Source organism: Sinocyclocheilus grahami, unplaced genomic scaffold, assembly GCF_001515645.1.
Source record: "Sinocyclocheilus grahami isolate Dianchi unplaced genomic scaffold, SAMN03320097.WGS_v1.1 scaffold565.1, whole genome shotgun sequence".
In the NCBI taxonomy this organism is placed as follows: Eukaryota; Metazoa; Chordata; class Actinopteri; order Cypriniformes; family Cyprinidae; genus Sinocyclocheilus; species Sinocyclocheilus grahami.
The window spans coordinates 55578-82678 of NW_015505744.1; the positions used below are offsets into that span (position 1 = coordinate 55578).

The 27101-nt window shown below is 38.1% G+C and overlaps 3 protein-coding genes across 6 annotated transcripts; 1 reads left to right on the forward strand and 2 right to left on the reverse strand.

Moving 5' to 3' along the window:
• Window positions 1-4636: 4636 nt before the first annotated feature.
• LOC107556328 (leucine-rich repeat-containing protein 69-like) lies at window positions 4637-7406 on the reverse strand. Its single transcript, XM_016239411.1, has 8 exons — window positions 7215-7406; window positions 6904-7030; window positions 6753-6825; window positions 6480-6675; window positions 6331-6402; window positions 5557-5658; window positions 5140-5319; window positions 4637-4763 (listed from the first exon to the last, which is right to left on the reverse strand). The coding sequence occupies exons 1-8, from the start codon at window positions 7389-7391 to the stop codon at window positions 4656-4658; spliced, it is 1035 nt and encodes a 344-aa protein (XP_016094897.1). The 5' UTR covers window positions 7392-7406; the 3' UTR covers window positions 4637-4655.
• Window positions 7407-8348: 942 nt separating this feature from the next.
• Window positions 8349-12390, reverse strand: otud6b (OTU deubiquitinase 6B). 2 transcript variants are annotated; one of them, XM_016239412.1, is made up of 8 exons: window positions 12134-12390; window positions 11865-12007; window positions 11654-11758; window positions 11266-11578; window positions 9494-9555; window positions 9336-9383; window positions 8766-8824; window positions 8349-8669 (listed from the first exon to the last, which is right to left on the reverse strand). In XM_016239412.1, the coding sequence occupies exons 1-8, from the start codon at window positions 12201-12203 to the stop codon at window positions 8585-8587; spliced, it is 885 nt and encodes a 294-aa protein (XP_016094898.1). In that variant the 5' UTR covers window positions 12204-12390; the 3' UTR covers window positions 8349-8584. The 2 variants fall into 2 exon arrangements, with proteins under 2 accessions (XP_016094898.1, XP_016094899.1); XM_016239413.1 differs by lacking the exon at window positions 9336-9383 and having other exon boundaries at window positions 8766-8872.
• Window positions 12391-12441: 51 nt separating this feature from the next.
• LOC107556332 (peroxisome biogenesis factor 1-like) lies at window positions 12442-26869 on the forward strand. Of its 3 annotated transcripts, XM_016239416.1 has the most exons (25): window positions 12442-12459; window positions 12942-13237; window positions 13360-13500; window positions 13734-13817; window positions 14746-14860; window positions 16129-16808; window positions 18005-18124; window positions 18210-18333; window positions 18415-18515; window positions 18582-18673; window positions 18791-18923; window positions 19433-19529; window positions 19641-19811; window positions 19905-20059; window positions 20375-20561; window positions 20638-20798; window positions 20965-21099; window positions 21199-21263; window positions 21353-21495; window positions 22962-23065; window positions 24086-24262; window positions 24644-24874; window positions 25041-25235; window positions 26320-26450; window positions 26584-26869. In XM_016239416.1, exons 2-25 carry the CDS (start codon window positions 13130-13132, stop codon window positions 26666-26668), a joined length of 3735 nt encoding a protein of 1244 aa, XP_016094902.1. In that variant the 5' UTR covers window positions 12442-12459; window positions 12942-13129; the 3' UTR covers window positions 26669-26869. The 3 variants fall into 3 exon arrangements, with proteins under 3 accessions (XP_016094902.1, XP_016094901.1, XP_016094903.1); XM_016239415.1 differs by lacking the exon at window positions 12442-12459 and having other exon boundaries at window positions 12902-13237; XM_016239417.1 differs by lacking the exons at window positions 12442-12459; window positions 13734-13817 and having other exon boundaries at window positions 12902-13237.
• Window positions 26870-27101: the final 232 nt, after the last annotated feature.

Sequence of the window (27101 nt, forward strand, 5' to 3'; positions counted from 1 at the left end):
GCATAAGATGCCAGACAATAGATTTCCCTGATTGGAGAGTGCTCTTCTTAGCTTGACAGTGGTTCACTGCGTGGTATTGAGTAGCTGTTTTTCCCCTTCTCAGAAGCAGGCCAATACACCAATCAATGATGCTAATTTTAATACTTGAACTCAGAAGATAACAGGTCTGGTTGTAGGACTAAAAATCGACCCACACCACTCATATTCAGAGGGGTAGACCTGTTCTCCCTAGAGATTTGACATATCTGAGAAATGAAAGACAAGCATTGATGTATAAAAGTAATGATGTGGTCAGAATGTAATCAGAAACCTTTTGTTTTTTTTTCACTTTTCTATGAGGCGAGATGTAATGTACTTACACAAATTGAGCATAAAAAAGGGAAAAAAGATACCTATGTAATAGTGTTTTCACTTTTTCAGTGCATATTCTTATAAATAAAAAGGGTCAAATTCTCTTACCAGCGCTCAAGGACATTCAGGGGTATAAAGATGGACCCGGGAGACTGGAGAGATGAGCAGGGATGCCTCGGGCAAAGCACAATCAAAGCAATCTCATTCCGGTTACATGTGTGTTAGAGATTATGACAGCAATATGGTGCGATGAAACCTTGTTTGGCTAATCTGTCAAAGTCCACAGTGACAATAAAGCCCTGTCAGTGCTATATTATAAACAATTCATGTTGCATATATGATAGATAGTGAAGTAACAGACTGCATGTAAATAAGTTAAATACATGATTGTGCAACCTATCACTGCTAATATTTAAGCGGGAATATTCTGTTTTCCATTATAAGTGGTGCCGTCATGCATTACGGTGAAATCTCTGAAACGGGTCAAACGAAACCCAATTAAAGAGATCTAATCTTTAACGTAGCTACTGAAGCGCTCTTAATGTGCACATGTTTGTGTGTGAGGGGCTTGATAGGAGCTTAAATAGTCTGACAAAGAAGAAATGTAATAAAGCTCTGGCTCTCCAATAGATCATCCTGAGTGAATTTGCCAACATTACTCTTCCCGTTTCAAGGCTAGTAAATTTAAATTTATGCACACCTACTTTATCTTCCTTTACGTTCCCCATGAGGTGGCGAGGAGATATTCTCACCATAGGCAATATTCCCTTTCAGTAATTATATCAGTGTAGACTTCCTAATTAACATATGGCATGCATGTTCAGAGTGTACAGGAATAATGCTCTCAGTTCTCCACCGCGTCTCCCACTGTGTGATATTTTCTCCGCCGACAGATATTCTGCATTGCTATTAATGTCAATCAAACACATTCTCTCTGTTCAGGTGGCACAAATGCCCACAAACAGGGGCTCGGGCACACCAGACGTGTCGTGACATTCCCGCATCGTTGATGTATGAAAACAACAGTGGAGTGTTTGTGTGAAACGAGGTTAGCAAAACAAGGGGAAAGGCTGGGCTCTGTTTTAACAAAGTGGTCTGACAGAGGAGAGCTGCTCACGCACATATACACATCCGCAAACACACACACACACACACACACACACACACGCTGACACCAGACAGGGCTCAAGGCGGTCCTGCTGCTCCAGGACCCCAACATCTGCTCTCTGGAATAATGCATGTTTCATTTCAGATGCTCTCTCTCTCTCTCAAATGGAGCGGTGATCTGCCTGTAATGCAAAGGCCACAGATCATGCGGTAAACTCTGCTCTGGTAGCCTCAAAGCTGTCCTCGGGCGTTCAAAATCCAGCTACAGAGATGGAGGAGACTGGTGCGTCATTTGTTTCCAGTGCACTGAGTAATGGCTGCCACAAAGGCAGGATGTTTCAGACTAGACACATAAAGAAACACTCGGGCTGGTGTGCTTCCTAATGCACACACAAATGTAAATGTACACAAACTAATTATCAAAAAGCCCTCTAACCTCTATGTGTTTTAAGCTTACACTATGCAGTGTAAATGGAGATTGAGATTTGTGAGTTCTCTTAACAGTTGCCTTAATAATTGCCGAATATCATTAAGTAGAATATGAGCTGAACATTGCGACACAACAAATATTAAAGAGTAAGCTCCGTTCCTTACATTTAATATAGTCCATCAGTACTGAAACTTTTCACTCAAATACTCAAAGTTTGTCAGTCTGCAGTACAATTTGTCAGTTTATTTGCATGAATTTGTACAAAGAATATTGCCTTATTCACAAAATTAGAAATAAGGAAAAAATACAATTTTACAATGACAAATAAGAATAAAATGTATTAAATAAGGTGCTAAGTAATTAATAAAATATAAAAATATATGTCTATATACAATATATGGCCATATAACGAGGGATTGAAAATTTGTGAGGTCCCGTGTGGGGTGTTATGAATTGTGCTATAATAACACCTACAAATCCAACTCATTATATACACTATATATATATATATATATATATATATATATATATATATATATATAAACTTTAAAAGAGACAGTCGTATGTTTGTGAAAGATGCTTTCTTTGTTTTGGGGGAGATGGACATTGTTAAATTAGACCTTATTTATTGCATGAGAATTTGTTAATCCTTCACTATAGGTTAGGGGTGGATAATTTTACTATTTGTTTATTATGCAACAATACTTACAGTAACAGTTTTCATTAGTAAGCAATGCTATATGATAGGAACAGCGGTAACATGAGGTAAATTTCGCAGGCAAAAGGTTGTTTATTGTGTCGATAGTGTAGGGATGTATGTAGCACCATTCACACAGAAGTCACTTTCAAACCGAATAGAGTTCTGCGTGTCGATATGACCAGCTTGACCCCATTGCGAAATCAGGCAGAAATGTTTCGCCCTCACACACGGATTTCTATTGAAATGACTGGATTTCATCCGTGACAATTCACTTAACAAAGGTAAATGTGATGTGACCGCACCTTTACTCAAAATTAACTTGTTGTTTAAAATCAATATCACACTCAATTACTGTTCTGAATAGCAGCAGAGCTGTGATTACCTATGGCCTCGTGCCATGACTATGCATTTGGAAAACATCACTCTTGTGCTAATGCTTAAACTTATTGTTTAGCCGTCGAAAAAGCGACGGCTAAACAATAATCTTTTAATGGTAACAGCTTAATGCATTCAAACTTTGTGAACCTGAACCCTCAGCAAAAATAAATAAATAAATCAGAAACATCCTTTAATATGACATTGTACAAACAACTCTATTGAGTGGAGTCAATGTTTTGGGGAAGAATTGCTGGTCTAGCAAATGTAGATTCACTTTTCAGAAGTTGTTCACATTTTTGAGCATCATGACTCAACAAAGCTGCATGCTGGACCGCGTTGCTCATCAATGTGCCAAAGCATAAACAAAAAATCCTTATGTACTCCTGATGATTTACAAAGATGGTTATGATCGTAATACATGGGGATGGTTCGGGAAATGCTGTATGGAGAGCCTTGTCTTTTGGTTGATTGATTTTTCTGACGTTTGAATACAATACATTCTTATCAAGGCCGAGCGGGCGGCTCTCCTGACAGCTTTCTGCTTGTTGGTACATTTGCCTCAAAGAAAGTAATTTAGTAACATCAAATCGAAACAGACTTGTTTACACTATCTTCTATCCTCCTTTCACGGAGTCCATATACCATTTGTGAGGCGCATTAACGCCCGCCAAGTGCACAATCACTTGGAAATTGAGGCAACTGCTCTAGAATAATGGCTGAGCTTGACTGAGGGCTGTATAATAAATGACTGAGTCTCGTGGCACTTTTCAGTGGACATCCACACAGTCGCCATTAGTTTCCTAAGTGCACTTTTCCCCGCACTTCTAAATTGATTGAAACAAAATGTCACAATTATGCCCTGTAGCTCAAGCTTTAATTATTCATCAATTAGCGTTTTCTCCCCCCCTTCTTTTTTCTGAACTGATTTTTCATTCAGTTTGCAGAGATGTATGGTTCCCCTGCTGTTAACCAGTCCAAAGTCATTAGTTTCTGGCTTTGCAATTAAACCTGCTGCATTATTCATCAGGCCCAACTCGGTAGACTCTGCTCTGAGCTCAGGAGGCCTGCAAGAGAAATTAATTTGGAGAGATGAAGTTTCCTCTCAGGTTAGAACAGATGCCATTGGCCCAAACAGAGGGTAGGTATGGAGTGCTTTCATTGAAGGGAATTATAATGGCAAGCGTAAAGCCAGACTATAGAAAGGGGAAAAATGTGAATGGAAAAAATATCACAATTGGGCATAGCCTGTGGCAGGTGCTTCAGATTACTTAAAAATTACTTTTAAAATCAACTCAGGAGGAAATGTATAATGACTACATATAATAGAGGTCATATTGTTCACTTAAAAATGATTCAAATAAATCATTTTATTTCACTGTAACATAAAAATCGGTTTAAATTTTTTCAAAGGTAAAGTATTAATGACAGAGATGTGCATGACATTTGAGTTTAATATATAAGCATACTGCATTATTGTTAGATTCATGCAAAAAAAAAAGAAAAAAAAAGATCCACTTCTGCAGATATCAATCTGACAGCCAGATCAAATATTGTCAGTGATCAAATGTTGCCATCTGCTGGTGTCTCGCAAAAACATCAACTGTTCATTCTTTATAATAAACAGAGACTTAAAAATCAAATGAAAAAATGATCATGATCAGTCAGGGGGTAATAAGATGCATTTTTAATTTATAATCGTACAAGCCCATAGTACTGATGGTCATCTCTGTTGAAGCAGTCGTAGGAACACAGCAGAACTCTGACTGGAACAGACTGAGAGCTTTTCATTCCCATGTGCTGTTCAAGACAAAAGAACAGACTCTGATTACTAAAGAAGAGTCTAATATTCTCTTGTACTTTTATTGCCATGCAATGTGGATCATACAGAAAAAAAAGTAGTAATATATTGGCATTGTTGTTTTGGCTCATATTTACTAATCAGGGGCATTAAGTTAAATTGTGACCCTGTTAATATTTGTTGATTCAAATAACAAATGTTATGGCATAATAAACACCTATTATGCAAGCGTTATTCAGCAGGTTGTCAAACCATCTCTCAAACATCCTGAGCAAAGCGCGGGCTGCCAATTTTCAACTTCAGCTCTACTAGTGTGCATCGACTGCCTCAGGCACTGAATGCTGAACACTGGTGTTATGCAGAATGAGCTGGTACCTTCCTGGTGTTGATGAACTGCACACACTCCAGCCAGGTGGTGAGGAAGGGCTGTGAGCACAAAGCACACTGGCCCCAGTGAGACAGCATGTCCTGCAGCTCTGGGTATGCTGGCAGAGCTCTGGACACCACTGACAACTTATTAGTGCTCTGCTGAAGGATCAGCCTGGCTGAGAGCTCCTGAACACATTCAACTACAGTCAGCAGTGCCATGGAAAAGTTACAGTTAAAACTCACCATTTCTAATGACTTTGAATTTGTTTCCCACTACTAACATCCTCTAGTGGAATACTAGCAAGACAACAATCAGATTTGTTCAACAATGTGCAAAAAATAATTAATGATTGTAATAAATGAATTAATAAATCAAATAAATATATATAATGCAATATGTACAGTATATATGTAAAAAGTTACCTTTAATGAGAAGACTTCTTTCTCTTGAATGGACTCCATCAGTGTGAATGGAACTAAACTGTTTCCTTCAAAGAACAGTTCCTCCAATGTAAGAAACTGAAACTAAAAATTTAAGAAAAAGAACATTTTTTAAATATTATTTAAAAAAAAAATTATATAGTATATGAGTTAGTGAACAAAAGTTAACATTAATCCTATAAAGCCTTTTGATACGCAAATTTCTAAGGCATATAAATTACCAAAATGATCAAAACGTTGCTGAAAAATCTACTATATGATGCCTGCCATCACCTGGTTGATACGCTTATTCTTTTTAGCATGTTTTATATTGTTAGTGCTATTTCAAGATGAACACTTGGCTGGAGAAACTTGATTATTTTTATTTTTTACTTTACTTTGCACATATAATTAAACGTACAGATCTAAATATAGTGACAACTGATATTTCAATGTATTTTATGTGAGTAGTCTGCTATGCTGTTAAACAATCTCATAAAAGCGTAATGTATCAAATATAAAAAAAGCTTCTTCATTTATTTTTGTTTTCATTACTATTGTCTATTTTCCTATGTAAGTCTTCACGTGATTACAATGAATCACAGCTTTTTAAGTGGGCTGAAGTCCCACTAATCAACATTTAGAACCAGCTATATATTATTTATATTTCAGTATAATCATCTTATTTAATAAATAAATAGACAAAATGATTAGTAAATACCTAAAACATTTTAAATAAACAGCTGAAATGGCTGGCAATTTGTCCAACTAACTTACACCAACTGGAAACACAGATAAACAGTTTCCAGCAACATCCAAGATCTTCACATTTTTCCATCCAAGGGCACCCTAAACAAAGAACAAACACTTAATAAACTAATATGCATAAAAATGGAGTAAAGTATGATGACAGTAGTCTGTCTTGCCTCTGGTAGTTCTGTCAGGTTGTTTCGGGCCAAGTACAATTTCCTCAGCTGTGGTAAACTGTATAACTGCTGTGGTATTTGAGTCAGTTTATTATTAGTGAAGTTAATCTCGGTCAAACTCTTCAGCAAGCCCAGTTCAGATGGAATCTGCTGCAAATGATTGTCTGTGACACTGATGCTTTTTAGACTACACAGCCTGCAAATCAATTAAAACATTTAAAAAAGCAGATAACATGCTAGTCGAATAGCATCAACAGACTTGAGTCAACTCACCTCTTTATTTCTGCAGGAATGACCTTGATTCTATTGTGGTTCAAATTTAGAAGCTCAAGGTTTGGTAGACCTTCTGCAAATACAATACAATACAATACTACTGGACCCACTTCAATCAAATAAACCTGAATAAGAAAGAGTTTGATCTTACCCAGCACCTCTGGTGGCAAATGGCTGATTTTGTTTCCATATAAATAAAGTTTATTTAGACAACTGAGGTGTTTTAACACAGGTGGGGTCTCCTCAAGCACGTTATTTCCCAGATTGAGCTCGGTCAACTATAAATATAACATGAAAACGACTTTTAAAGTATTTGTCGTGCGGTTTCTTGTTTCCAGTGTTTTATTGTGGGGCAAACTTGTTAACTTCTGGTTCATATGCTATTTTGGGCTCTGTCGTAGAATAACTATATTAGTATAAAAAGTATAAAACAAAGCTATGATACAGATCAAACATACTCACCTTCTGCAAACACACCAGTTCAGACGGCAGACTCGACAGATAATTATTATTCAACTTTAATACAACAATCCATGTCAGCCTCCCAAAACATTCTGGAATATGTGTAATTTTCCTAGAGCTCAAATTAAGTGACTTTGATTTCGTTTTTAATGCTTTGATAATTGAATGGTTTTCCATTTGACGCTTCACTTGCATCTTCAACTTGGGACTTTTCTCATGTTTCCATGGAGATGCAACGCGAATACTGTCGCAGTGTTGACTGGCGCCGCCTGGTGGACTAACATGAGAATAACATGCAACATTGTAGCCTCAATACTGACTAGAGATGATCGACAACTTTCCTCGATTAGTGTACAAAATAGGAACTGAAGCGTTATTAAAATGTATGTTATCGTTTAAATTATTTTGTTTACATTATTTTATAATGGGAAAGTCATGTAGTAACAGGTTTGTATAAATACAGCTAAACATTACATTTTTGGGCATTTAAAATTAATACTTGCCCTTATACAACAATGCTTTGAATATCCGTTGAATAGACTGTGTCAAAATTATGAAGTGATATGATTTTAATTGTTGTTTAGTCTAACCTCTGATGTGTTTTTTCTGCTTTTTAAAGTGGATGACTATTTAATATGTTATTTACCACAGAAGTTTATCATTGATATAAAGTTATCTTTATTTAACGGCATAGCGTGACCATGATCCAGCACCTCTCCTCGACAACTTTCCTCGATTAGTGTACAAAATAGGAACTGAAGCGTTATTAAAATGTATGTTATCTTTTAAATTATTTTGTTTACATTATTTTATAATGGGAAAGTCATGTAGTAACAGGTTTGTATAAATTCAGCTAAACATTACATTTTTGGGCATTTAAAATTAATACTTGCCCTTATACAACAATGCTTTGAATATCCGTTGAATAGACTGTCAAAATTATGAAGTGATATGATTTTAATTGTTGTTTAGTCTAACCTCTGATGTGTTTTTTCTGCTTTTTAAAGTGGATGACTATTTAATATGTTATTTACCACAGAAGTTTATCATTGATATAAAGTTATCTTTATTTAACGGCATAAGCGTGATCATGATCCAGCACCTCTTAAGAGCAAATTACTTGCTTATATGCAGTTTTCCAAAAATAACAGAGCACATAGCAGTTTATTCATAAATAACACAGGCAAGCATGGACTGTTACATGACGCTTGTCCACTGCAATTGAAGTCACCAGCATGTGTTATTTCATCATCCTCTGTGAGCATCCTGACCGAATCCACTGATCCAAGCAAACCGGAATCAAATTCCAGAAGGTCCACTTCTACAGGCTAATTATGCACAGATGCATATATTAATGTGTCAGTGTTGGGTCAGCCCTCTTCCTCATTTGCCAAGTCTTTCAGAGGCTCCACAGAATTGTAGTGTTCACCAAGTCCATACGCATGCCGCATATAACTGAAAGAGACAGTGAAACGCGTTTAAGTACAGCAGTACAGAAACCTTTTGTACTAAATCTTATTTTTAAATAAATAAACATCCTCAGTTATTTACACGAGTGTGATTGGTGGCTTGTCATATTCTTCACCAATATTAATAGAGGGGGATTCTGCCTGAATGACTTCTATCGGTAGCTGGAGGACCTGTGAAAGGGCTTTTAACTGTCATGGAGAAAATATGAAAAGCATTGATATAAAAAAAAAATAGGCAAATGGTGGATTATGACTTTTAATGTGCCATTTACAACGGCATATTGTCTGGTATTCTTACCTCTAACTGTCCGCCCCAAGCAGCTGTGTCTGCAACATCATTGCAGTATTTCTCAAACTCATCTAAAGTAAAAACGAATTCAGAATCCATTCATATCACGAAACAACAAGCATTCAGCTTAATGAAATACTTCTGCACATATCCATTCAAAACTTTGGGGTCAGAAAAGTGAGAGTAAAGGCATTTATAATGATACAAAAGATTTCCATTTCAAATAAACACTGTTCTTTTGAACTTTCTATTCATCTGTGAATCCTGAAAAATCAAATGTATCACAGTTTCCACAGAACTATTCAACATTGATAATAATCAGAAATGTTTATTGAGCAGCAAATCAATAGAGGGGGATTCAGCCTGAATGACTTCTATCGGTAGCTGGAGGACCTGTGAAAGGGCTTTTAACTGTCATGGAGAAAATATGAAAAGCATTGATATAAAAAAAAAAATAGGCAAACGGTGGATTATGACTTTTAATGTGCCATTTACAACGGCATATTGTCTGGTATTCTTACCTCTAACTGTCCGCCCCAAGCAGCTGTGTCTGCAACATCATTGCAGTATTTCTCAAACTCATCTAAAGTAAAAACGAATTCAGAATCCATTCATATCACGAAACAACAAGCATTCAGCTTAATGAAATACTTCTGCACATATCCATTCAAAACTTTGGGGTCAGAAAAGTGAGAGTAAAGGCATTTATAATGATACAAAAGATTTCCATTTCAAATAAACACTGTTCTTTTGAATGTTCTATTCATTAAAGAATCCTGAGAAAAATTATTTCACAGTTTCCATGATAATATTAATCTACACAACTGTTTTCAACATTTAAATAATAACAAATATTTATTAAGCAGCAACTCAGCATATATGAATGATTTCTGAAGGATCATGTAACACTGAAACTGGAGTAATGACTGCTGAAAATTCAGCTTTACCTTCACAGGAATAAATTACATTTTAAAATATATTAAAGGTGACATATCATGAAAATCTGACATTTCCAGGTTTTAAGTGCTATAATCAGGTCCCCGGTGCATCTACCAATCAAGGAAACGTGAAAAAGATTAACCCAGTAACTTTGTTTTGGGAAGCCTTTTTCTGCAAGCGTCTGAAAAAACGAGCGCGTCAGATTTCGCTCCCTTGGTGACGTGGCAAAGGGATCTTATTATAATATTACCGCTAAAATTATAATTTGATTTCACAAGCGACAACTGTGTACCAGTTCTAATGCCATGGCGAAAGTTTGAGCAAAACATGCTAACTGTTCTGTCTTTGTCTGGACAGACGAGCACAGAACACTATTTACAGTCCCAGCCTGAGAGGAGACAAGAGAGCAGTGGATTTATTGATTTATTTAAAGGGGTCACATGATGCTGCTGAAAATAACATTATTTGGTGTAATGAAATGTGTTTATGTGGTTTAAGGTTAAAAAAAACACATTCTTTTCCACTTACTGTACACTATTGTTTCTCCTCTATGCCCCGCCTTTCTGAAACACGTCGATTTTCACAAAGTTCACCAGTCTGAAAAAGCGAGGTGTGCTCTGATTGGCCAGCTATCCAGTGCATTGTGATTGGCCGAATTCCTCAAGCGTGTGACGGAAATGTTACGCCCCTTACCATACTGTGATGCCTGCGGCAACCACATTTGACGACCCCGGGCTGGACTCCGCTTTGTCCACGGTGAAAGCCGATCCACAGCGCGAAGTTGAAGTATTTCCTCAGCGACCAGCACGGTAAACAAGCGATTTATTTCCCAGCTGTTTACCTTCACAGTCATAACCGACTGTCAGACATAACGTAAACTTGTGTGTGAACGAGAACTTAGTTTAGTACTCGCATACTGTGACAGCCGCTTTCTGTATGTGTACTCATATGGTTTAAAACGCATGATTTCAGCACAATAAACATGACAATCAGAACCAAAACAGATGTTTTTAGCAGGTACGAGCTGTAATGGCGCAGCTCTATTCTGGAAAAGAGGGCGGGGAGCAGCAGCTCATTTGCATTTAAAGAGACAAGCACGAAAAACAGCATGTTTCTGCTTCCACTGAAAATAGGCATTTTCAAATTGATATAATAAATGATCTGTGGAGTATTTTGAGCTGAAACTTCACAGACACATTCTGGGGACACCAGAGACTTATATTACATATTGTAAAAAGGGGCATAATATGTCTCCTTTAAAATAAAAACCAGTTATCTGAAATTGTAATATATAATTTTTTTACTGTATTTCGATCATATTCTGGAAGTGTATGGCAGAGAGTTTGGCATTCACCTGCAGTGTACATGTCTCCTGAATTGGGGTCCGTGAGGAACGGCAGGAAGTCGTCTGCATGGCTCCTCATGTACTGAGCTGTTTGAGCCCGAAGCTCTTTAAGGCTGAGAGGGGCACCTCGCTCCGTCAGCTGATCCTCCACGGCGCGGTACATGCAGTGACCGTCAGAGGAGATCTCTCTGATCTGCAGGTGCCTCTCCATCAGCTTCTGTCTCAGCTTCAGACCCTCCTGATGACGGGAGCCTGTGAGATTCTCCACTTCTGCCTCAGCAATCCGGCTATCCCGCTCCTTCTCAAGAGCAGCCTTTTTGTCCTAAATACACCAAGAATTTTTAGCATCCTTAAAAGAGACTTTAAACTACAGCCACCAAAATCGAAAATAACTTACCCGTCTCTTCTGGGCTTTAGATGTCCGAGTTTGCTTGCTTGAATCCGTTTTTTCCTCATCATTTGCCAAACTGACGGAATCCATTGCATTTGAAGCCTCCTCCACCTTGGAACAATCCATGATTGTATAAGTGAGCTGCACTCATATGCATCTACTTGACAGTTTCTAGGTAGTGTGTTTTAACGTCTAACAACATCACAGCTTGACTTACTGAGGAAGAGTTCTGAAGTTGTTCGAGCTCATTTTCATGTTTTTGAGTGAGTTCAGCCTCTAGTTTGGCGATGTCTTCAGTCAGCTGTTTCCTCCTCTTCTTGTCATTTTTGGGAACAGCATTTTTCATAATTTGTATTTTTGCTACGACACAAAAAAGCATCTATATTTAGTATGCACTATACACATATTTGTTTCGTTTATATAATCCTAGTCTCATACATATTTATAGATTTATTTTAATTTAAAGGTAGTGACATGTTGTCTTACCTTGCAGATCTTTCTTTTCCTTGCGATGCTGTTTGGCTAACAGCTCCTCTGCTGTCTCCACTTCCTCCATGTCAAAATTAACGAAATATTCAGAGCAATCAATTGTTTGCTAAAATGGACCTAAACGATACACATATTATTCACTTCCATCAGTTGGAGTTATTACTCTGCAAGGACTGAATTGCGGTTTCAGCTCATAGAGATCAATTGATTCTCAGTTCGATTGATCAAGCGCATGGATTCAATGGGAACACAGAAACTGAACACATCCGGGAATACAACATTTCAAAATAAAAGTCATAGATCCATAGACTGTTTTTCTCCGTGTATTTTAATGGAACGGTATAAAGTGACATAAAAATTAAACAGTACATTTTAAACCAGTAATTTACGTAGCGCCTTACAACCATATCTTATTTTTGCCCCGAATTATTTTGAAATAGTTGTCAAGCGGCAAGCGTGTTGCCATGACCGCTTATTATAGGAAACTGGCAATCCTTTATTCTTAAATTAACTTATAAAAATAGATAGTTGTGGATCGCGGTTTTAGGGGCTCAATTCCAGGATACAAACGTATTTTTTCAGCTTGCTAGTGTTGGTCCCCTAGCACAACAAAATTAACAACTAGTAGCAGTTATATCTCCACCCGCTGTGTCGAGCTGAACCATTAGTCATTTTTAAGTCTGTACAAGCTCGTCCTCTAGGTTCAACGACGCGTAAAAAAAACTATAAATAACATATTAAAAATTGGGTTGCACATTTTGATTTTGGGGTTTGTTTAATTATTCTGTGTTGCTTATTTTTCAAGTGAAATCTGGCAACACGGCGAGACGGAGCTAGTCGAAAATGTTCGTTCTAACAGCGACTGATCGATTATAATCTGATTATAATGTCTGACGTGCAATTCAGACGGACAGTTTTAGCATACTTACCACAGATTCGTTGAAATAGGGGATCATTTGTAGTAGAAGCGAGGTATCTGCAGCCTCGCAGGAAATGTTGGGAAGCCAAGGGATACAACCTGTCACGCTAGTCTTCAATAACTCCAAGAACTGCTTTCTTCAGCTGTCATCAAACTTCGCCACTCATCTCTGTCTTCATGAGGTTTGTATCCAGCTAACGTTAGCTGGTGCCAGTTACTAGTCTACCACTGTGCTGTGTGATTCTCTTCCATCAAATTCAAAGTGCTGAAAGTTTTGAGTCATGCAACACTAATGTGATGTCAGAACCAGATCCTGGAGCTGTCATGGGGTGTTTCTGCACCCGTGTTCCTCAGCTGGATCAGGTCCGGGTCTTCAGGCCCAGAGCACAGAGTTGAGATCTGCAGACAACTGGGAGAGAAACTTGGGCTCAAGGAGGGAGAGCAGGTTTGTCACTGTAATCAATTCAAATCAATGGAAACCAAAACTGTTTTCAGAATATCTTACTTATAAAGATTCAAACAAGACAAAACGTCCATTCAAATTAACAAATCAACTACACATGAAGATTTTAACTTGTTTTTGTCTTGGAAAAACCTGGATTTATGAGGAAGGCTCATTTTAAAAGTGTGGCAAAAAGGTCGAGGACCATTGAAGCAGATGCATGTAATGTGTTGTAGGGGTATCTGCGGCCGTGTCATCAGGTGCAGTCAGTGCAGCAGGTGTTCGTAGAGCCTCTGTCTCCAGATGACTGGGAGATCCTGGTGAGTTCACCATGGCATCATTTACCTCAGTCTTCAGTCTCTGGGAGATGTTTAGCTGATATATAGTGATATATGTCCTTTCAAATTGGTGTATGCAAATTTCCAATGTTGTTATATTTTTCATATTCATTTATACAGTATATTTATTATGAGTTATTCTTTTATTATTACTCCACATTATATTCATATTGTGGTTTTATGTTACTCATTTACTCAAGTATTATACATTTATTCTCTTTTATTGTTTTCGATTCCATTTATACTCATATTCCATTGACATAGTAAACCATCGACATTTAAAGGTACATCTTATACTTATAAAGTGTTTTTATAGGATGATGGAAAATTATTTTCAGCCAAAAACATTTTTTTTTTATATATATATATTTTATAATATATATTAGGGCTGGGCGATATGGCAAAAAAAAAAAATCAAAAATGTTTTTTTCTGGACGTACATCATTTTTTCTGGAGGTACATTTTATACTTATAAAGTGTTTTTATAGGATGATGGAAAATTATTTTCAGCCAAAAACATTTTTTTCTGGACGTTTGACCGATTTTTGAAGTCCACTTGACAATTTACTCCACTTACAACACGATTCAAATAACTTTTTCTTTATTAACCCTTTAGTTAAAGAACATTCTATTGCAAGTGCACCACACATGAAGTTGTCAACATGATGTAAATGTTAAACAAATCTTTTTCAAACAAAGATTGCATGAATGACCTTGCATTCATTTCTGTCTCCATTCTGATATGTAACACCCACTTTTCATGATCCGATCAATTCAAACCTGGATACAAAGTCCCTTCCTACATTTTTTCCTCACTGATCCTGTTTTATTTGAGAATACATCAGATTACAGAAGTAAAATGGGTTGTGAATGTCTTTTCGGTCTAATATCTGATTGAACTTTGTTCCAGGAGCTGCACAGCATGGCTCTGGAGCAGCGACTCTTGGATCAGATCCGAGTGGTCTTCAGTGAGGGTGTTTTTCCTGTGTGGGTGGACCAGCACACTGTCATCTATATCAGGATAGGTCAGTCAGCCCTATTTTATAGGCATGTCACATTGGAGTTGTTGTTGGGTATGAACTGATCTTTTTTAGGGATGCACGATATATCGGCCACCATATCGGTATCGGCCCATATCGGCTCATTTTTTCTGTTATCGGTATCGGCCTGATAAGAAAATTTGGCCGATATCTTAAAGCCGATAAATAATGCATTATTTCCTTCAGAGACACTTCAGATGCGCGCTGTTCGTTTGCAGCCTTTTGTGCAATTGTACATTGTAATATTGTGTTTATTTGATGTATATCTGATTTATCTCATATAGAATGCGTTTGGTTAAGTTAAAAAGAGCGCTTCAGTTTACCGGTGATCATCTTTAGCTCAGCACACGCAGCTCAAACAGCAGTGCACAACATTAATAACTATGATTGGGAATGTCGTGTATATAACATTCTAATGAGAACATTATTATAATAAAACGTTGTGAATTCTTTGGGTTTAGTTGCCGTGTTTCAGCGCGTTGTTATGGGAAGAGCGCATCCACAACAGGATCACACATTCTGACTATAGCATGCAATAACTGCGTCATTTGTCATTTCATATATAAGTTGTAATATTATGTTTATGTTGTATTAATATTAATCTCAGGATGCATTTCCTTGAGTTAAATAAGCTGCCAGCAAAACGCTTCAGTTTACCGTGTTCATTCAGCTCTTCAGCTTCAGCTTGAGCTGCAGCTCAATGGCTGCTATTTAAAACAGTGGTATTAATTTGTTACTTTTTCAAAATCATTGATATATTATTAATAACAACAACCACTTGTATTTTTCTCTTATTATTTTCATCAACAATATGGTTTAGTAATTAAAATCATTTAATTATTGTCCGTGCAGAGGCTATTCTGTTTTATTGATCTGTGGCGCATTCATTTTGATTCTTTACATGTGTAATGATGTCCAGTGACTTGTTTGCATTATTTATGCATTATTTTATTTATTTGTAAGACTTTTTTTATGACTAAATTTGGTAATGGGAGAGTAAAAATATTTTTAAAACGTACACCGTTCAAACTAGGCTGCTTATGTTGAAGTGTTTGGGATGTGGCTTTTAATGATGAGACCTTTTTTGTAATCAGGCTCTCAAAAAGTATATAACAATTTGGATATAGATTTATCGGCCAACATATCGGTTATCGGCTTTCAAAAATAAAGAATAATCGGTTATCGGTATCGGCCAAAATTTTCATATCGGTGCATCCCTAATCTTTTTATACTAATGATTCTATGTTTTTTAGCATCCCTCTCTCCATCTGTTCCATTCGGCCGACTGGAGCAGTTCACTGAGCTTGTTGTCTCCCCAAAACTACATCCAGGAGGTGAACAATTGCTCCACACTCAATCAGAAGAGCCAAGCCAATATCTACAAAACCAGAGCACTGATGTCACATCTTCCCCCAGCTCAGTCGTCCATCAGGATCCCCTCAGTGATCATCTGGAGAGTCAGAATGAAGACCACTGGGGAGGAATAGCTGATCTGAAAAGCCTGGTTAGATACCTGTTTACAAGAGGATTTGAGCCTGCAAAAGAGAATGTCGCAGTTCCCACAATTCCCACCATCCTGAAAGACTGTATCCTCCGGACCTGTGGAACCCCTCCTAGGTCTGTCAGCCATCTAGGCTCATGTCACGGAGATGTCCATATACTGCCATGGAACCTGCAAGAGAACTGGAATCCAGGGCAGTCTGCATTAACATACGGCAGGCTTTCAAAGATCCTTTCTCCTAAAGAACTCGGGGAGAAAGTCAAGCAGGCCATGGAGAAGAAGAAGATCAGAGATGGACCTCACATAGGGAACGACACAGAGGAACATAAGGAGAACGTTGTTGTGGTCAGAATGCTTTGTCACAACATAAAAAGGCTGCAGGAGGACCAGAAATTCAATAAATGTGAAGACATTTACTCTGGTAGAGTTTGGGTAAGTTATTCCATTCGAGGTCTGTTACAATGTTTCATAGAAATATTCTTTATCACCATAATTTCTAGGGATGGGACCTTTTCACTTTGGACAGTAGAGACCACCTAATAATCAACCAGAACACCATAGTAATTGTATAACAATGTGACAAAAATACCTTAGCAACCATCTGCCAATGCCCTGTTAAAAAGCATTATTGTTCTCAAATTATTTTTAATGTATTTATATTATTATTTCAAAATATTAAATAATTAAAAATAGGTGGGCACCGATGACCTCATGGGCAGTGGACTGACTTTGGGCGTCCCGAGTTTGAGTTCCAGCTCGCAGACATTTCCCGATCCTGCCCCCTCTCCCTCACCCACTTCGCTTCCTGTCTACCTACACCAGGGGTGGGCAAACTTGGCCCTTCCAGGCCACTTTCCTTCAGAGGTTAGCTCCAACCCTAATCAAACACACCTTAACCAGCTAATCATTGTCTTCAAGACTACTAGAAGGCTACAGGCAGGTGAGTCATATCAGGGTTGGATCAAATCTCTGCAGGAAAGTGGCCTGGAAGGGCCAAGTTTGCCCATCACTGACCTACACTGTCCTATCTAAATAAAGGCATAAAACACCAAAAATAAATCTTAAAAAAAAAATTAGAAATAGGAACTCTCCCAATATCAGTAGTCTGATCATTTTTACATTCGTTTTAGATTACAGTTGTACACTGTATATGTGATCTTTAGCAAATCTATGAATATCCATATGCAGACAGAGATGCACAAAATCAATACCAAATTGGTTATCATCCTATATATTTTTTTCCATTTATTTGTACCAGTTGTATATAAATCTCTAAAACGTTTACATTAAATTATTGAACATAAATGATATCTGCAATACATTTATGTTGGTTCTGTTCTGTTTACCCTAAGGGGGTTATTGTTGCTCTCCCTGCTCTCATCCATGCTAGGCTGCATGGATGCGCAGGGAGTTCTTGCCCAGAACAGAACCATACCGCCAGTCCAAACTGTATGCTAATTGTCATTCATCTTTGATGATCGTGGTCTTGATACATATATACATAACCTATGTATATATGTACAACTGGTACAAATAAATGGGGTAAAAATCTAATATAGGCTAATTTGTTATTGATTTTGTGTATCTCTAATAAAAAAAACTACTTACCTTTTTTGTTGTTGTTGCAGATCCCAAAGGTACTGCAGAGGCGTTTGAGGATAGACCCTCGATCGGCTGTGAGGATTCAGCCTTTGAAATCAATGCCAAGAGTTGCAGAAGCAGTCATGGTGCAGCCATTAAAACCGTTGGTATGTTTTTCTTTCAGACTTAATGCTTTAGGTTGTCAGATAATGAAAATATTGTATTGTAAACATATTTCCTTTCTATTTGCAGGCAGAGGGTGAAAAAGAAGAAGATATTCAGACTGCATTCCTCAACTGGTTACATGCTCAGAGCCATCAGCCTTTGACCTGTCTGACAGGCCGCACTAACGTCATTCTCTTACCCTGTGCTGAAGGTGTGAGGAAAAACCATCAAAATATATGTTTTCAATCATATTACTATTATTGCAGACTAACCTGGGTTTCTCTCTTCTCAGGAAAAGAAGAGTTTGTCTTGACTGTGCTAAAACCAGAGCAACAGCAAGAGGATGAAATGTTCTTTCTATCAACCAGTTTACTAAAGAAAACAAATGTGCAGGTATAAAGTCACATATTATTTTTCCTTCTCCTACCTTCTCAACAAACCAGCTCAATCTATGTTTAGATTGTCAGAGAGCCACATGATTCTGACCACAGCGGCTCTGATAATGATAAGGAAGATCCACATCTTGGCTTTCCCTCCCTCAGCTCTCTTGGGTATGCTTGCATTCTTTTCAAAAACTGTAAATATCGGTGTATTTTTTAATATCCTTAGCAGCAAACCATATTCACTTTCTGTTGAGTCGGTGTAGCCTTTCTTTGTTGTTTGCTCAGTGGGATAGAGGTCATCAGCAGGTCTGCTTTCGAGCACATCTCTCATGCTCTAATGGGAGGTCCTCTCTCGCGTGAACTGGTCTCCACGGGACGGGGACTGAGGGGCGGAGCTCTGCTCATCACAGGTGCAAAGGTAACTTCAGACATGTATGCCACAGACCTTTCAAAGTCGGATGTGAGATAGTTGATATCTCTCCTTATGCATTAAGGCAATGCTAGTAATTGTTTTGCAGGTATTCAATTATCAACAAAGAACATTATTCAAGATTATACATCACAGATCTGTCTCTTCAGATATTTTATAAACAGGTTTTATTATCACTTAATGTAGGGAATTGGATTCATTGATGTATTTAACTAGTTTAAAAGTGAATCAGCAAATATTGAATACCTGTGTGTCCACACAGTTTAATATTCAAAATATATTAATTTTTTTGTTTGACTTCAAGTGCTGTTTTAAGTCAGAAGTTTGAAAGTTGGACTTGGAGTTGAATGGAATGTAGCAACAGCTCCCAAGCACTTGATAACTTTACATTGTAACTATTTTTGGCAATAAGATAACAATCAAATATTATGAAAGTAAAGAATGAATAAATAAATAGTACAAGTTATCTCTGATAAATTTCCTGCATTTCTCCACAGGGCAGTGGTAAATCTTCTCTCTCCAGAGCACTGTGTCGAAAGGCCAGTGAACAGCTGGATGCCCATGTTCAAGTTGTGTACTGCAAGACACTGAAAGGTAGGCAAGAAAATTAGATTGACCAGTTTTGCGGTGCATTCTAATTTAACATGCAAGCATTTAGTCTTTTATTTACATCAAATTTCTTCATGGTATGAATGAAATTCCTAGGTAAGAGAGCAGACACAATCAGACAGAGGCTGGAAGAGGTTTTTGAGCAGGCGGTCTGGAGACAGCCCTCAGTGGTCCTGCTGGATGACCTGGATCACGTGACCGGTGCCGCAACCTCACCTGAGCATGAGCATGGGCCAGAGGCAGTACTGCGGCAGCACATCGCACAGAGTATGTCATCATAACAGACATGTCTGACTCTACATCAGGTATCTCTGTGAGCAACCATCTGATTGACACCTTCGCTCTGCATGTTCTCCTCAGGTCTGAGGGATTTGGTGGATGAGATGGTGGTGCGCTCCAGTCTCGTAGCTCTGATGGTCACAGCACAGAGTGAACATGCCCTTCATCAGACTCTGACTGCAGTGCAGGGTTCACACTTCTTCCAAAGTTTCTGCAAGATCCAAACAGCAGATCAGGTGGGTTTATGAAACTGCAATCTAGGGGCTGCATGGTTTGGGTAAAAAATGCAATTGCGTACGTGTGTGTGTGTGTTTTATGTGGTCATTTAAAATGTGTGTTTTTTTGAAGTACAGAATGTTACTGGTTTTGCTAGTAGATTTCCTTTGTTTGTGATGTTTCTGTTATTAAATTCTTGCCAGAATAAGTTGCAGTGTTGACCAGACTATGCCTATGTTCAAAAGTCTGACTACACAAGACTAGTTTTATTCTTGCTTGGTGTTTTATTTCCCCGCAGAAAATAGCGACTGTAATATGATGGTTTCTCTATATAGGCTCAGAGGGTTGAGATTCTAAGGTCTTTAATAGCCAAAAAGAACTTCCAGGCCTGTCAAACTACTCTTGACCTAGACAGTGTTGCCAGAGAAACAGAAGGATTCATGCCACAAGACCTGAACCTGCTGCTCGAGAGGGCCATCCATGCCAACACTCTACACAGCAGGAACAATGGCAGCTCTGAAGGCGAGTGCTTAATCTAGTTTTATATCTTTCTAGGATTCAGCTGTTTTGCTGAAATCTAAGCTTCCTGCTTTCACAGATCTGAACTATAAGGACTTCAGACAGGCCCTTCAGGGCTTCACCCCACCCTCCTTCTGGGGGGCTCAGCTGCAGACTCCCAGTGGGGCCGGCATGGAGCGTATCGGGGGACTTCATCAGGCACGTCAACTCCTGATGGACATCATACTGCTGCCAGCTAAGGTACAGCTGCCCCTGTGTGCAATATGTCCATTTTAGTAGAAGACTAGCTTTCCCAAACTAAAATAAATCCAATATATGTGCAAGAACAGTTATCATATTAACTGGAAAAGTCAAGGAAATTAATGAGTCAAAAACTGTGTTGGAAGTAACGGTCTGTTGTGTCTAGTACCCGCTGCTCTTCTCCAGTCTGCCCTTGCGTCAGTGCTCTGGTGTGCTGCTCTATGGAGCTCCTGGCACAGGCAAGACGCTACTGGCTGGAGCTGTTGCCAAAGAGAGCGGCATGAACTTCATCAGCATCAAGGTAAGGGAATGTGTGTATACTGATATCAAAATAATGTATAAATATATCATTTATAGTTATTTCTATTTATGTATTGTGATGCCATATGTGTTTCTCCAGGGTCCTGAACTCCTCAGCAAGTATATTGGTGCCAGTGAGCAGGCGGTTAGAGATGTGTTTCAGAGGTCTGTCCAAAGGCACAGTCTCTTTTGTATGATATATATAGCAGCACTTCACTAGAGTCATCACTGAATGTGTGTCTGTGTCGCTGCAGGGCTCAACAAGCTAAACCTTGCATACTGTTCTTTGATGAGTTTGACTCTCTGGCCCCTCGAAGGGGTCATGACAACACAGGGGTCACTGACCGTGTGGTTAATCAGCTGCTTACTCAGCTGGATGGAGTGGAAGGACTGACAGGTAATCAAATGCTTGCACGTATACTTGAGTTTTACAGCAACAGCTAGAGGTTCTTCCGTCTTGACCTGCTTCATGGTCTCAGTTTGTTAATCTGTGTGCAAGTGGGTTGTTGACATATAACAAATAGTTTGTGTTTTTTTAGTTGTTGACTAAAAACACATCTGTTCCACCTTTATTTGACACTCTAACACTTTCTATTCTATTTTAATTCTACTTTATCTATATTTATCTTCTTTTTTATTTATTATTTTTTTTATTTAAAAAAACAACAAAAACACTAGCTTTCTATTTTTTCTATTCTATCTATTTGTTTTTCTTTGTGTGTGTATGTGTGTGTATAATATATATATGTGTATATATATATATATATATATATATACCTTGCTACGTGTACTGCATTAGGCTAACCGAGACTTGTCATTTGCACTTATATATTGTTGCTCTTTTGTTAGTTTTGACTGCTTTTATTGTCCTCATTTGTAAGTCGCTTTGGATAAAAGCGTCTGCTAAATGACTAAATGTAAATATAACACATCCATGGACTTTTTTTCCCCAATCAACAGCAGATTTTAGGTTAAGGTTTATGTAATGTTAGTCTCATATGCTCACCAAAGCTGCATTTATTTGCTAAAAAAATAGTTAAAACAGTTCGATTGTTAAATATTATTACATTTAAAATAGCTGTTTTATATGTTAAAATGTAATTTAGTTCTGTGATGGCAAAGCTTTCAAAAAATGATTTTTTATTTCAGCAGCCATTAATCCAGTCTTCAGTGTCACATATTTTTGTGAAAATTATGGAACCTTTTTCAGGACTTTTTGATGAATAATCAAAACAATTCAAAAGAACAGCATTTATTTGAAATAGTAAAGACTCTTTTGTAATGTTACAAAAAAAATCTGTCACTTTTGATCAATTTAATGCTTCTTTGCAGAATAAAAGTTTTAATATATTAAAAAAAGTGTACTGACCCCAAATTTTTGGAACGGTAGCATATGTATAAGGTAGTAATAAAATGTAGTAATATTAAAAACTGTATAATTATATTGCAGTTAGGCAAAAAATATGCAGTATATAAAGCATGTCACACCACTGGACTATGTTGAAACTGCTTGAAATTGTGTTAACTACCCAAATAGTTCATGTCAGCATGTAGTGTTCATTCGACAACAACTGTGAGAAGTTTCATAGTTTGTTGCTTTTAATATAGCTGTGGTTATTGCTTATAGCAACATCACTATCTATATCAGTAAGAAAGATTAACCTAAAGTTGTTAACTTTGCTAAATTAATACATCTAATTCTAAAATTTAAAAACAAATTGTTTTGCCAAGCACTTCCTTAAAAGCATCAGACTGAGACCGTACAGCAAAGCCAGTTTTCTGGAGTGCATTTTTGATCTTTAAAAGATTGCATTGTTGTATTTGTGAGATATCTGAAATCACTACATAGTTTCTTATTTTTAGGGGTGTATGTGTTGGCTGCCACCAGCCGTCCTGACCTGATTGATCCTGCTCTTTTGAGACCCGGGAGACTGGACAAATCTCTCTACTGCCCTCCTCCTGATCGGGTCAGCGTGGTGTCTGGCATATATCAGCTTAAAGGGTTAGTTCACCCAAAAATGAAAATTACCCCATGATTTACTTACCCTCAAGCCATCCTAGATGTATATGACTTTCTTCTTTCAGACGAATACAATCGGAGTTATATAAAAAAAATACTGGCTCTACCAAGCTTTATAATGAGAGTGGATGGTAGCCCAAAATTTGAAGTCTAAAAAAGTGAACCAATCCAGTATAAAAGAAGTCCACACGGCTCCGGGGGGTTAATAAAGGCCTTCTTAAGCGAAGCAATGCGTTTGTTTAAGAAAAATATCCATATTTACAACTTTATTAACCTTAATCTCTAACTTCCGCTAACTGTCATACGCACGTTCACGAGAGAGTGGTGTCCAGTGGATGACGTAGGCGTAGCGTAAACTCGGTGAGAATATGCTAGTATTGCGAGAAACAAGTTTTGTTTACAACAAAGGAAAACCAGTGACCTCTTGGCTTATATCTCCGACATTTTTCTTTACAAATCCTCGTTTTGTACTACTAATTCGTGACCAGTGTTTTGCGCTTCCACGTTCGTCACTTCTGCGTTCGTTACCGTGTTTGCCTACGTCCTACATCATCCGCTGGACGCCACTCTCTCATGAATGCGTGTACGACAGTTAGTGAAAGCTAGATATTAAGGTTAATACATTTTAAATACATTTTTCTTACACAAACGCATCGCGTCACTTCAGAAGGACTTTATTAACCCCCCGGAGCCGTGTGGACTTCTTTTATAATGGATTGGTTCCATTTTTTGGACTTTAAAATTTGGACTTCCTTCCACTCCCATTATAAAGCTTGGAAGAGCCAGGATGTTTTTTAATATAACTCCGATTGTATTCGTCTGAAAGAAGAATGTCATATACACCTAGGATGGCTTGAAGGTGAGTAAATCATGGGGTAATTTTCATTTTTGGGTGAATTATCCCTTTAACCTCTCTATACCTGTAACACTTACAGTATCAATTTACTGATTTATATCTGTCCTTCAGGAGGCCAGGCTGGAGATCCTGAAGGCTTTGACTCATTCTGTGCCACTGGCTGCAGATGTGGACTTGGAGCAGATTGCTGTGGCAACAGAGCTGTTCACTGGAGCTGACCTAAAGGCCCTTCTCTATAACGCTCAGCTAGAGGCGATCCACAGCAGCCTGGAGCCCAACATTCTCCATGTGTGTTACACACAAACAACATGCACACATACAGATAAAACCCTAACCCCAAGATTAGTAGCTAACCTATATGGATTTTTCAGTGGCTGATGGCCATATCTAAAGATCAGCGGCCAACGGTCAACATATATACTACTGTTCAAAAGATTGTTTGATTTTGAAAGAAGTCTCTTAATTTTACTAAGGCTGTATTTATTTGATCAAAAATACAAAAACAGTAATATTGTGACATATAATTGCAATTTAAAATACCTGTTTTCTATTTGAATATATGTTCTAATGGGATTTATTTCTGTGATGGCAAAGCTGAATTTTCAGCTTAGTACATCAGTGGTACATTTTTAGCTTGCTTGTGAAGCAGACTCTGTCTGTGTTTTATAGGATCTGGGCTCGGGGTCAGACAGTGATGTCAGCCTCTCCTCCCTGATCTTCCTGAACCATAGCAGCGGGTCAGATGACTCAGCTGGTGAGGGGGACACAGGGCTGGAGCACTCTATGGTTCTGCTGGACCCCAGTGAACTCCCACCTGAGGACCCACGCCACAACATCTGGCGCCTTTACTTCGGAAGCTCCTTTGAGTCTGAACTGGACAACCAGTCTCTGTCTGAACTGGTAGGAAACAAAATTTCCAAATGGACTTGTAATGGATTATTATTTACAATTATGTATGAATCAGTGTTATAATATTTCAAATGTCTTCTTAATGTAATTGATTATATGATTTAACACTTTTTGAGCTGCTTATGAGACTGTCACGTTCTGTTTGCTCTGCTCCCAGAATTCTCAGTGCCTGTCTGGAGCCAATTCAACCGCCCCTGACCTGACAGGGGCATCAGTGAAGGATCCAAACTCCTGTCATGCCCCAGTTTTTATGTCCTGTCTGCAGGACGGCTTTCAGGAGCTGACACATGAACATTCAGAACGCCTCAGAGCAGAAGTCAACACTGTTAAGAACAGTTACCGCAGAAACCCGGTCAGTTACCTTTCTCACCCATCATTCATCCATCCATTTTTTATATATCAAATTTCCTATCTATCCATTGTTACATCTATCTAGTCTTTTCATCCATCTGCCGTTACAGTATATACATCTAGTATACATCTATTTTTTTCCTCCATCTGCTGTTATATCCAGTTTTCCCATTGCTATATTCCATCCATCCATCAATCCAGTTTTGCCATTCATTGCTATGTTCTTCTAATTTTTTCATCCATACATGCATCCAGTCCATCCATCCATTGATGTATCCCTCTAGTTTTCTCATCCGTCCATCCATACATGTGTACACCCACCCATCCATACATGTGTACACCCATCCATCTATACATGCATACACCCATCCATCCATCCATCTATACATGCATACACCCATCCATCTATACATGCATACACCCATACACCCATCCATCCATCCATCTATAAATGAATACACCCATACACCTATCCATCCATCCATCTATACATGCATACACCATCCATCTATACATGCATACACCCATACACCTATCCATCCATCCATCTATTCATGCATACACCCATACACCCATCCATCCATCTATACATGCATACACCTATCCATCCATCTATACATGCATACACCCATCCATCCATCTATACATGCATACACCCATACACCTATACACCCATCCATACAAGCATGCAGTACACTCATTCATCTATCCATCCATGGATATATGCCTCCAAATTTCTCTTCCGTTCATCCATCCATTGCTATATCTCTCTAGTTTTCCCATCTATACATGCATATATATCCATCCATTGCTAGTATAGTATCCCATTAGTTTTTCCATCATCCATCTATCCATCCATCATTATATAAATCTAGGTTTTCCATCCACCTGTCCTTCCAACTCCATCCATCTATTGCTATATGCCTCAAGTTTTTCCTCCTATTCATCTGTACATGTATTCATCCACCCATTGATATACCCCTCTAGTTTTCCAAAACATGCATGTACTGTGTTAGAGTGTGTAGCAGTGTATAGTCACTGTTCCTGCTCAGTAGATGAGATCTGCTGTTCTTCTGTGTTTATAGGATGAATCATCTCTGGTGCAGACTGGCCCCAGTAAGCCTGGCGCTGTCATATGCCAAACTCACCTGATCTCTGCTTTGGCTAACACTCGAGCATCTGTCAGCAGAGAAGACTGGAGAAGATACACTGAACTGTGAGTTACACATTTCACATACACGCTTCTGTGCTTCATTCACATAAATCACCTGAAATATAGTGCAACCACAGTCACACCACTGCATTGCTAAATCACATATTTGTGTTGGGTTTCTCCTTCTGTTATGCAGATATGAGTCTTATGGAGCCTCAAAGGAAGGCAAGTCTCAGAGCACTGCTTCGTTTAAAGCAGGTCAGCGGGTGACATTGGCTTAATGAGAGCCTTGCATAAATTAATACAGCTCAGGGCATTAAGAAGGTGAAATATTTTTTTGCTGAGATTCTTGTGTGTGATACGATCAACTTTTGTATCACATGTTCTTGTTTTTTCTACTTCTCTTGCAAATGCATACTTATGATGTTTTGATGTTAAGTAGCGGAATGTATCAAGATTTGACTTGAATTCAGTCACACTGAACAAATTATTTAAAGATAATTATGAAGTTTATCAAGTGATGTGTTTACTAAATTTGCTTAGCTTCCGTAGGCAATATAATGTAAAAAAACAAAACAGAAAACAAATGTGTATACATTAAATATGTAATTAACTTTTTAATAAATGACGATTCTTCTGTGAATTATGATACGTTTCATTTCTCCAGTGCCTCTGATACATTGGACAAAACCATGACACAGTATAACTGGAAAT